This window comes from Notechis scutatus, chromosome 3, assembly GCF_049901735.1.
Source record: "Notechis scutatus isolate UNSWTSFEM ecotype Mainland chromosome 3, rNotScu1.2, whole genome shotgun sequence".
NCBI lineage: Eukaryota > Metazoa > Chordata > Lepidosauria > Squamata > Elapidae > Notechis > Notechis scutatus.
The window spans coordinates 187,287,874-187,298,806 of NC_142011.1; the positions used below are offsets into that span (position 1 = coordinate 187,287,874).

Sequence of the window (10,933 nt, forward strand, 5' to 3'; positions counted from 1 at the left end):
TACTTGCAGATCAACAACAGTCTATTTCACAAGAATAATGTGAGACAAATTGTTTATGTTTTTCATGGTCCATATATGAACAACTCAAGGAGATTTATCGTGAACTTAGTCTAATTTTCTTAGTATGAAAATGTGCCCCTGGTTTTGTCACCTGGTCCATGAAATACATGCGCTTTAAATAACTCTTGGTTAGGCAAGGCCTGCCATGAATTATTCATAAAATGTATGCACAAAAATAATCACACTAAAATTATTATGGAATAATTGTACAAAACTTTAATCCCACAAAGCTATATCTAATCCAGCTGTCTACCAACTAACTCATACAGCTTGTTCAAGATGACTGACTTTTCTGTTTCAATTTGAAACTCATTAAAACACATCTTACAACTTTACTTTAGCTTGTAGCCCTGTTCATTCATATATGTTTATAAGACTCTTATTCTGAGTTAAAACCAGAAGGTTGAGAGGGGAGGAGAATGTTACCCCATTCCAGGTTTTTTCAGGGTCAAAAGGCACCCCAGACTTTGTGAATGAATTATACATAAAAATCCTTAAAATGTAACTGCATATAGATTGTATTGGGTTCCTTCAATGCTAAAAGTGAACTGGACCTCCATTATGGTACTATCTATGTGTAGGATTATAATTTGACTACTGGTAATGTCATGGATGAACATATGCCATCTCTACCTGTTCCAGTAACAATTTGCAGCTCTTTCAAATATATTCCAATAATTATCTGTTGTTTCCTTTCTTTTCTACTTCCATCAAATTTGGCAAGCACAATCATCTGCATGCAATACATACTTAGCATATGAGTTTCTGCTTATTCATTAGCATCTCAAGAGATTAGTTGGTCTTTATTTGATTCAGGATTGAGGAACTGGTTCTTCTTGCTGCCCATATTCTTAGTAACCATCTCCAAACTGGTAATTTGAAGGTGTCTATGTTTTTCTTTTTCCAGCTTCCAATCCATGCCTTATCATCATTTCAACTATTTTGAGGTTTGCTCTCACTGTTGTGATTCACCGGCAGCCTGTGCAGATGGCAATGGAATCGGACAGTGGGGAAGAACGGGGACAAATCCAGGAGTTTGGGGAGGACTCGGACAAGGGTCCTGCATCCGATGCAGAGATGAGGCCAGGACCATCTGGGAGTTGTGTGCTGACTCCAGAGCCTCCAGTCTGGCAGGAGCCTGTTCCCAATGAGCATGTATGCAGAGCTGCTACAAGGCAAGAGCAGCTAAGACAAAAGGAGCAACTCGGGAGTAAGGCTTGGAGATGATTGCCCCTCCCCTAAGGCATAAAGGAAGTGCAAAGGTAGAAAAAACTTTGCAGGAAGCAAAGTCATTCGCTCTGTTCGGATTAAACCTTGAAGCTCTGTGTGGACTTTTTACATTCTGATGTTTATTCTAAAAAAAAGGAAAACTATCTGCCACATTCACTTCTTTGTTATCAAATTCACTAAGACTGACATTACCTTTGTCTTAATATTTAAAACATCATTTAACCCATTTTGACTTCAATAACGAGCTTTTCCAAATCTTTTTGCTTTCAGCAGTGTTGCCATGTTTATATTTCAGACTGTTATTGTTTCAGCCTATATTTTTGATCCATGTCATCCTTTCAAATGTAGCCATTCTTATACCCACTAGTCTTAATAGTTAACAGCACCCTGAATAATGCTTAACAGATAACAGATAATCAGAGTTGGAAGGGACCTTATAGGTCATCAAGTCCAGCGGTTGCCAACTGGTGGGCCATGGCCCACTAGTGCTCCGTGAGAAAATTTTGATGGGCCATGCAGAAATGTCACCCCCAGAGCACCCCCACAAAGCAATTAATCCAGGCTTTGCAAGAACACAAGGCTGCGCCACCCACATGGCCCGCGGGAACCCTCTCCACCCATTCATTCCTTACCTGGCAAACTTGCCTGCTAAGTTGCTATTTTTCCTTCCCCCCCCCAACCATCAGCTGTTTAGAGATTTAGATTAGCTAGAAAGCATGAAACGGTTGGATTTCTTGCTTTCTAGATAGTCTTTAGATGTTCGGCTCTGCACAGCTGAATCTCCCTTAGGACTGAAGGACTATTATTTAGTGCAGACTCACGGTAAGCAAAATTTATGTGACAGACTGAGCTAGCCGACGGCAGATGATAGATCACTAAATGATTCTTTGAGCAACTCAATCTGCCTGCCTGCTTTGCCTGATTTTGGGTAAAAGTTGCTCTTTTTTTAATAAAAAAATCAGTATTTACATACATGGTGTGTTGTGAGTTAATTTTATGAGTTTGCTTGCAAGCAAATTTTATGTGACAGACTGAGCTAGCCGATGGCAGATAGATAGATCTCTGAATGAATCTGTGATTCTGTGAGCAACTCAATCTGCCTCCCTGCTTTGCCTGCTTTTGGGTAATGTTGCTCTTTTTTATAAAAAAATTCAATATTTATATAAATATTTATATTTACATACAAGCCATGACCAGCCAGTCACATGACCACCAAGCCACACCCACAGAACCGGTTAGTGGTCCCTGGGATTTAAATTATGAGTTTGGTGGTTGCTGAGGTCCAAAAGGTTGGTGACTGCTGATCTAGTTCAACCCCGCCACCCAAGCAGGAGACCCTACACCATTTCTGACAAATGGCAGTCCAATTTCTTTTTGAAGGTCTCAAGTGTTGGAGCTCCCACAACTTCCGAGGGCAAGCTGTTCCATTGGTTGATTGTTTTCACTGTCAGAAAGTTTATCCTTATTTCCAGGTTAAATCTCTCCTTGTTCAGTTTCCATCCATTATTCCTTATCTGGCCTACAGGCGCTTTAGAAAATAGCTTGACCCCCCTTCCTCTCTGTGGCAGCCCTTCAAATATTGGAACACTGCTATCATGTCTCCCCTGGTCCTTCTCTTCACTAGACTAGCCATGCCCAGTTCCTGTAACCGTTCTTCATATGTTTTAGCCTCCAGTCCCCTAATCATCCTGGTTGCTCTTCTCTGCACTTTTTCTAGAGTCTCAACATCTTTTTTGTAATGTGGTGACCAAAACTGCTGCCTGCAACATCCTCCAGCATGACCGGTTTGGCAGTGGGTCAGTAATGTGGGGTGGCATTTCTTTAGGGGACCGCACAGCCCTCCATGTGCTCGCCAGAGGTAGCCTGACTGCCATCAGGTACTGAGATGAGAGCCTCAGACCCCTTGTGAGACCATATGCTGGTGCAGTTGGCCCTGGGTTCCTCCTAATGCAAGACAATGCATTGGCTGGACCTCATGTGGATGGAGTGTGTCAGCAGTTCCTGCAAGACGAAGGCATTGATGCTATGGACTGGCCCTCCCATTCCCCAGACCTGAATCCAATTGAGCACATCTGGGGCATCATGTCTCGCTCCATCCACCAACGCCACGTTGCACCACAGACTGTCCAGGAGTTGGGGGATGCTTTTGTCCAGGTGTGGGAGATCCCTCAGGAGACCATCCGCCACCTCATCAGGAGCATGCCCAGGCGTTGTAGGGAGGTCATATAGGCACGTGGAGGCCACACACACTACTGAGCCTCATTTTGACTTGTTTTAAGGACATTACATCAAAGTTGGATCAGCCTGTAGTGTTTTTTTCCACTTTAATTTTGAGATCCAGACCTCCATGGGTTACTAAATTTGATTTCCACTGATAATTTTTGTGTGATTTTGTTGTCAGCACATTCAACTATGTAATGAACAAAGTATTTAATAAGAATATTTGTTTCATTCAGATCTAGGATGTCTTATTTTTGTGTTCCGTTTATTTTTTTGAGCAGTGTATTTTTAAGTCTGAAATTTAAAAAAAAAATCAGATTCTGTCCACAGACAGTTTTTAGGTCTACATAATACTTTATATATTAATATTCAAACTATGTATATCAAAATAGTAAAGCTGATGAACACTTAAGAAAAAGTGGAAAATGTTTTCGGTTTTCAGTTTAGGGGTGTATTTGTCCAGATTCTTAACACTAATCATAGCTAACAAAGAAAATCAGGTTTCTACAAGAAGGATAGTCTAGATTCTTCTGGATTATGCTAGTTTTAGATACTGGAAGTAGAGGCATTCCATGACTAAAATTATACAAAGTCTTATATAGACAAGAGTTTTGCCAAATAGTAGAAAGTTGAAAAAGAAAATTTTCCTTGTTTTCCTTTTCTTTTTAAGGGATAAATTAGCAATAGCTTTATTACTAATCAATTATGATGTATAAGTCAAGGCAGGTTGACAAACCTATATCTGCAAAACATTGGACTAAATGATCTCTAATGTACCTTCTCATTTTATCACTCTCTTAGAGTTTGTAGAATTTGATTTATAATTAATAATTTCTAATATATTTAGATGTTTTGAAATTAAAACAAAAACAATTTGCAAAATTTCTTCTCTGCTTCTTTCCTCAAATATTTACCAATCAAGAACAACAAAGTAGATGTCAATCAAAGCAGTTTTGACTCCATTCGTGGGGTAAAAAGTTGTACTTTTAACTAGGTAATATACAGGTAGTCCTTGACTTACAACAGTTCCTTTAGTGACTGTTTGAAATTACCACAGCACTGAAAAAAGTGACTTATGACCATTTTTCACACTTATGACACACTTGTAGCATCCCCATGCTCACTTGATTTACATTTGGAGCTTTACCACTGACTCACATTTATGACAGTTGCAGTGTAATGATCATCTTTTGTGACCTTCTGACAAGCAAACTCAAATGCAACTTCTAGAGATGGGCAGAAAATAGAAAATGTGTTCTGTTCCATGCACAAACAAGCAGAGGTTCACCAGACCTGTTCTAGGCAAGTCATTATTCAGCTGAACTGCCTCTAGGAAACTTTGAGTACAGCAAATCTGACGTGCCTCATGTATCTCTCCTTCTCTGATCTCTGGGCTAATCCACCCATCATTTTTTTGCAGAATGTTCCTTCCCTTTTTTATGCAGTTGCAAATTGTGTCAACCCCAATTGTTCCATGCCCACTTGCCTCTTCCTTTCTTCTGCTACTGAGCTTGATTCTAAATAGGTATAAACCAACTGATCCACCTGCCCTTTACCTACATGATTCTAGGGCCTTCCTTATATTTGCTGGATTCTCTTTGTTGCTCTTATGGCCATAATACGAATACTCCAGTCTCTGCTCCAAGCCAACATGGTACAGATAGAACAAAAGGTATCAAACACCCAAATCTTACACACCCTGCACATCCCTAGTAGCTCTGCAAGGTTACAGATTTTTCTTAGTTCAAGAGTTATAAATGGCTGTGTTCCAAGAGGGAACATTAGGGAAAATGCAAGCTATCTTGAAATGGTGTCTTCAGTTGACATTTTGGTTAGCTAGGGCAACAAGAATGAACAACCATTTGTAGAGTGAACAGGAAGAGGGTTTAAATGAGGCAGAGACAAAAGTATAGAATGGGGAGGGGGAGACAAAAGTATAAAATAGGAGGACACTGAGTGGGGTAAGTTAAGAAAAGGGTAGTAGAGAAAAAAAAGTGGAACCCCAAAATGGGAACAATGTTGCTGCTCTTATTTTTCCAGACTTTAAGAGAAAAATTTGGCAATTTTATCTTCTTTTTTGTCCAGAGAAATCAGGATGTATAAACGTGTATTCATATTTACATGGTTATATAGGCGGATGTTTTTGTGTGCACTTGCTCATTTGTGCCCTGGCAGAGATACTCCAAAGGCCAAAGAGATGATTGATGTACAGTATACCTATGTCCCCGAAGTTGCTTACTTAATTACAAATTAAAATATTGGTATTTATGGACAGCAAGAAGTTTTATATCTTGATCTTCTGTTTATGACAGGCAACCATGCAAGCTCTAACATAAATGTGATCTAAAATAGAAAGCCTTGAAAGGAATAATCTTTTGTGCAGTTTTACTGAGGTTTCTGAGGATAATTTTCATGTTAACTGTGTTTATAGCTAGGCTCATAGTCTTTACACCAGGTTTCATGGCCAAATAAGAACCGATAAAGCATGACAGGCTCACAGTTCATTATTTGAAAGAGGTACAGTGCATATTAAGTATTGCAAAATAGAGGAGGACAAAGAACATTGAAGAAAGTGAACACTGGGCCCATATAGCCATGCCTGAAGTGTGCCATCATGCTGTTCCATTGTTTAGCATCAAGAACACCAGCACTGAAAGCGGTAAGGCAAGACAACTTGAAAAGGCATTTAATGCAATCTCTGCCACACTGCACGACATAATTAGAATTGCCATGGAGCAAAAGCAGCTATTGAGATTTTCTTCAACCTACCCATCCACCTTCCCCATAATGTTTGACAAGTGGCGTATGTCAATTACAATGCTGATGACTAAAATGTTTGAAAAATGTGACTCAGAATTAGCTTTAATCATTGTTAGGATATCTAATACTGTACATTAAATACATAGGAATCATTACTGCAAAAGCAATACAGGTTTATAAAGTTAACTTCTTTATCATAGCAAACTTTTTAATAGAAGCATAGAATGTAATCTTCAAGCAAAGATTTACATTATTGGATATTTACCAAAGACTATAGTTAAGCCTTGTTTAAAGGAGGGGATGTTATTTACTCACAAATATGTTAAATTGCTGAGACCACTCCATGGTAATTTATGTTGTCTGGGTAATGTTGCCATCATGCATCATTTTATGACCTTTCACTGCTTGTGAAGTTCACCATGCTGAACTCCATAAACAAGCTTTCATTGTATTGAGGATGTTTGGATCAATTAAAATGAGGAAAGAGCCTAGATAGTAAGATTTTGAAAGAGTGGTTTAGTGTACTACTAGATGTACTAGTAGCATAAAATTAGGAAACCTTGGATAATTTTATCTACATTCTAGACCAGAATAATAACTTCTGGGTAAGATCATATGAAACAATAAATACATGTTGATGTGTCATTAGTCATTCTGCTAACTTATTCAGAGTTAAAATAAAACTCAGCTCAACAACAATGCCATTATATACTGCTTGTATTCAATGCTGCAGAGAACCTAAAACTTTCATTACCTGCTTCCAGAAAGACAATAATTGATTATCTCTAGATTAAGATTGATTTTGGACATTGTAACTGGTCAACATTGGTAAGTATTTCGGGCTAATGTTGCTTCCTTATCTTTTCTAATTTTCTAGCATCTATTTTGCAATTATTCCCATTGGCAATTTATGTACATGCTCTTTTGGTTCTTAGTTTTGAGTGTTGGTATTACTAGTAGACTACAATGTTCCTCTACCCAAATATTACTCCTACAATTTTGCCCCCCACCCCCAATTCCAATCATATGATTTATAGATCACCCATTGAACAACATAGTACAGTTGTTGAGATTTCTTTTGATCTGCAAATTACATTATTTTGTGGAGAATAAACCAAGGTTTCACAATATGTTCCCTACAGGGAAAAAAAATCATTTGCAGAAATATGCAAGGTTGGACTTAACAGTAAGAATGCTTTCAATTGTTTGATAAATAGAAACAAAGAGGTTAAGAGATACTTACAAGACTTGCTCTTTAGAGAGCTTACTATAAACACAAGTGTTTTCTGAGAAGAAGTAATTACTATTAAGCCAATTTAGACATGTAAATACATAAGATCTTTTGCAAATGTATAAACAAGAAGCCCACTATTTTCACTTCCCCAGACTTTGGCAGTCCTAAAAAGCAGAGGGCAAACCCAACCACATACAATACAGCCTTTACTTTTAATCATTTGGTAAACTACAGTAATAGAAATATTTAAATTCTGCATAAAAATGTTTTAAAGGCAGCCCAAAACTTCATATGAGTAAAAGCACAAAAAAGTTGGTCCCTCCATAATTTGAAAGCAGAAATATTGGAAATTAAGAACACTAAATATTAATATTCATCCTTGAGAATGAAATAAATGCCTTCTAAAATGGAATTTTGACCATTCAAAGAACATTGAAGAATGTTTATGTGAAATCTATAGCATTAACATAAAGGTAAGCATAATGAATATTATAGTTCAATATATCAATGTTTTTAGCTATTAGTGAGATAGCATGAACAACTTTCAACTAATCAAAAACCATTACTTTTATATTTAGCATACACTTAAATTCTAGTAAGCAGCAGTCTTACTCAAAATTCTAGGCCAGATTTCCCCAATTTATTGCCTAGGAATTAACAGGATTGAATTCAATGTATCTGGTTTGTACCATGTTGAAGAAGCTGATTTATGTATTTGGCAGCACTCCACCAAGTAAATATATTGGGCTATGGCTTCTGGCTTCAAGAAAGTGACAGACAAGATTGAATCCACGTATCACATCAATTCATAATGTCGTTAGCTTACTTTCGGCTTAATACAGTAAGTGAACTTTTTACAACATGATTAAAACTAACCATGGCTTACTGTGATGCAAGGACCCAGGGAGAAATAATTATCTATTAATTTCCAGTTTCTATTCAATGTCTTGCACTCAAGGTTGTTTATCTTATCATCTTGATGTAATTAAATTGCAAAATAAAAGAAAATATCACAGGATTTAGACTATATTCCCTGAAAATATACAGATTTTACGCAGTGGAAAAGTAACCAATTAATATACAGTTCTATTCTGTAAAGGTACAAATGACACTCTGGAAACATAAGTTTTAAATCATGTGTTATTCATAAAGAGAAATGAACAGGATGCCCAAAAACTCATGTAAGAGTAGTCTCTATATTATTCAGTCATGAAATCTTTCACATCTGGATGAAAGCAGTCTTGACAGAAAGGCCATGCTTTGAAACGTATTTCCTTTGACCTCCTAATAACAGAAATCAATTCCTCCTCCAAAGGTTCAAGCCATACCTGCTGTTTACCTGTTACAATCTATTAGATTGTAGTGTTTCTTAAAAACTGCAATTCAACATTTAGCCAAGTTGTGTGAACAGCCTCTTTCTTCCCTTGAGACCACCCTCACAAATATAGCATCAACTTTCTTCCCAAGCTCAGTGCTGAAAATGTTGCTCTGAAACTGTTAGCAGAAAGCAGAAAGCTTCCTGTTTGCAGAACCTGTAAACCAACACTATTCCTGCCAAATACCAATAACCTATTTCAGAACCAAGTTAAGATGCAGAACTGGGGAAATTTTTAGAGTTTATAGGACTCCCAGGCAAAATTCTAAAACTAAAAAACAGCTACCTTATTTAAGGATGCAAATAAATAAATGATTTGACATTTAGCACCCCACTCCACCCACGCAGAATATATATATATATTCAGCGTTTTTCGGGTATTTTCCCACCTCATTATAGTTGTACTTTTAAAGTTGTAGCAACGTTTTGGCAGAATCTCATTTGTCATCATCAGGCTTCTGTGTAGTGTTCATCTGTATTTGTCACAGACGAACACAATACAGAAGCCTGATGATGGCAAATGAGATTCTGCCAAAACGTTGCTACAACTTTAAAAGCACAACTACAATGACGTGGGAAAATACCTGAACAAAGCTGAATGCCATACATGTAAGTACCCGCGAAAACTCAAGAAAACACACACATACATACATATATACATACATACATACATACATATATACATATACATATATATACATATATGAGGAGATTTGGCCACTCAGGGAAGGAATTATATAAAATGACCTTAAAACAGTCTGCAAAGGCTGATCCTCTAGAAATATACTTCTAAGATTTAACTTCCATTGAACTTCACGGGCACCAGAGAGAGACGTTTCCGGTACTGCATTGTAATTGCTGACAGAAATGGGATGAAGGCGCTTGCGGTTAATGCAAATCAGTCCAGAAAACAGAGGTCTTGGGATGGCGGGGTAGCACCAAGACAACCCCCCCCCCCCTCCGAAGTTTCTGGGGTCTTCCCATTGTCTTAGCACTAACAATGGCCGGCTTGTATCTCTTGACAGCCCTATTCCCCATTTCAAAGGGAGGGCGAGAAGGGCAATCTTCCAGCGCGGCCAGGCCCTGCTTTTTGACTCGTTCACAGCGAAAACCACCGTTCCTGGGAAAGTCGGGGACGGCCAGAGACTCCGTTGCCCGGGGAGAGCCGGGCACGAAAGGCAGGGCCGCCGCCGCCGTCCCAGACTTCCTCGGAAACAAAAGCCGGGCCAGGAAGTCTCGTCCCACCGGCTTCGGGGGGGTGAAGGAGGGAGGGTCGCCGAAAGGAGAAGCGGCGTTTCCGTCCAGCAACCAGCCCGGCTTCCCGGGCGGATACAAAGGACATCACCTACCGCAACAGGAGGCGACGAGGAGCAGGAGTTGCGCTGACCTCCAAGCAAGGGACCCTTCCGCGACCCAGCAAGAGGCCATAACACCGCCGCGCGGGGGGGGGGAGGGGGAGGAGGAGGAGACCAGCCGGAGTTGCGTCGCGAGCCCCGCAGCGGGAGGGCCTCGCCGTCGCCTGGCCGGGGAAGAGCCCCCCCTCCCCCCGCCGCCGCTCCGCGCGCGCGCCCCGCCTTCCTCCTCCTCCTCCTCCTCCCCTCAGCCTCCGGGAGCCATGAGCCACCCGCCGTTGCCTCTACTGCTGCTCCCCCCGCCGGCGGCTTCCTCGGCTGTCTACGGAGCGCTCTGCTCCGACGGGGACGGGAGGGGCTCCGCCGGCGCAGCTGCGCATGACAAAAGCCGAAGCAGCTGCCTCTCGAAAAAAAAAAAAGGGCTGGCCGGGGCGGGGAAACCCTAAGCTTTTTCACCTCCCGGAGAGGAGGAGCAGTGGCGGAAGGCTTTGGCCGGCGAGAGAGCGGATGTCTGGATGTCTGGGTTCTCAGTTCAGCCGCCTCGCCGGGATGGTGGTGCCCGTCCTGCCAGCCTAAGACGCGCCCTTCCACCCGGGGATGCGTCGCGCCTTGCTGTTCCCGCGCTTTGTGCCCTCGGGCGCTGCTCCTGGAAAGGGAGTCCCGGTCTTTCTGTGTGGGACAGCCTTTCCCCTCCCGGTGCCT

At 40.6% G+C, this 10,933-nt stretch overlaps 1 protein-coding gene across 1 annotated transcript in view; it reads right to left on the reverse strand.

Moving 5' to 3' along the window:
- The window catches only part of LRP12 (LDL receptor related protein 12), a 34,358-nt gene extending 23,773 nt beyond the window's left edge, over nt 1–10,585 (reverse strand). The window contains exon 1 of the mRNA XM_026689878.2: nt 10,229–10,585. Coding sequence (XP_026545663.2) covers nt 10,229–10,307 — 79 coding nt within the window. The 5' untranslated portion in view covers nt 10,308–10,585. The remainder of the gene's footprint in view (nt 1–10,228) is intronic.
- Nucleotides 10,586–10,933: the final 348 nt, after the last annotated feature.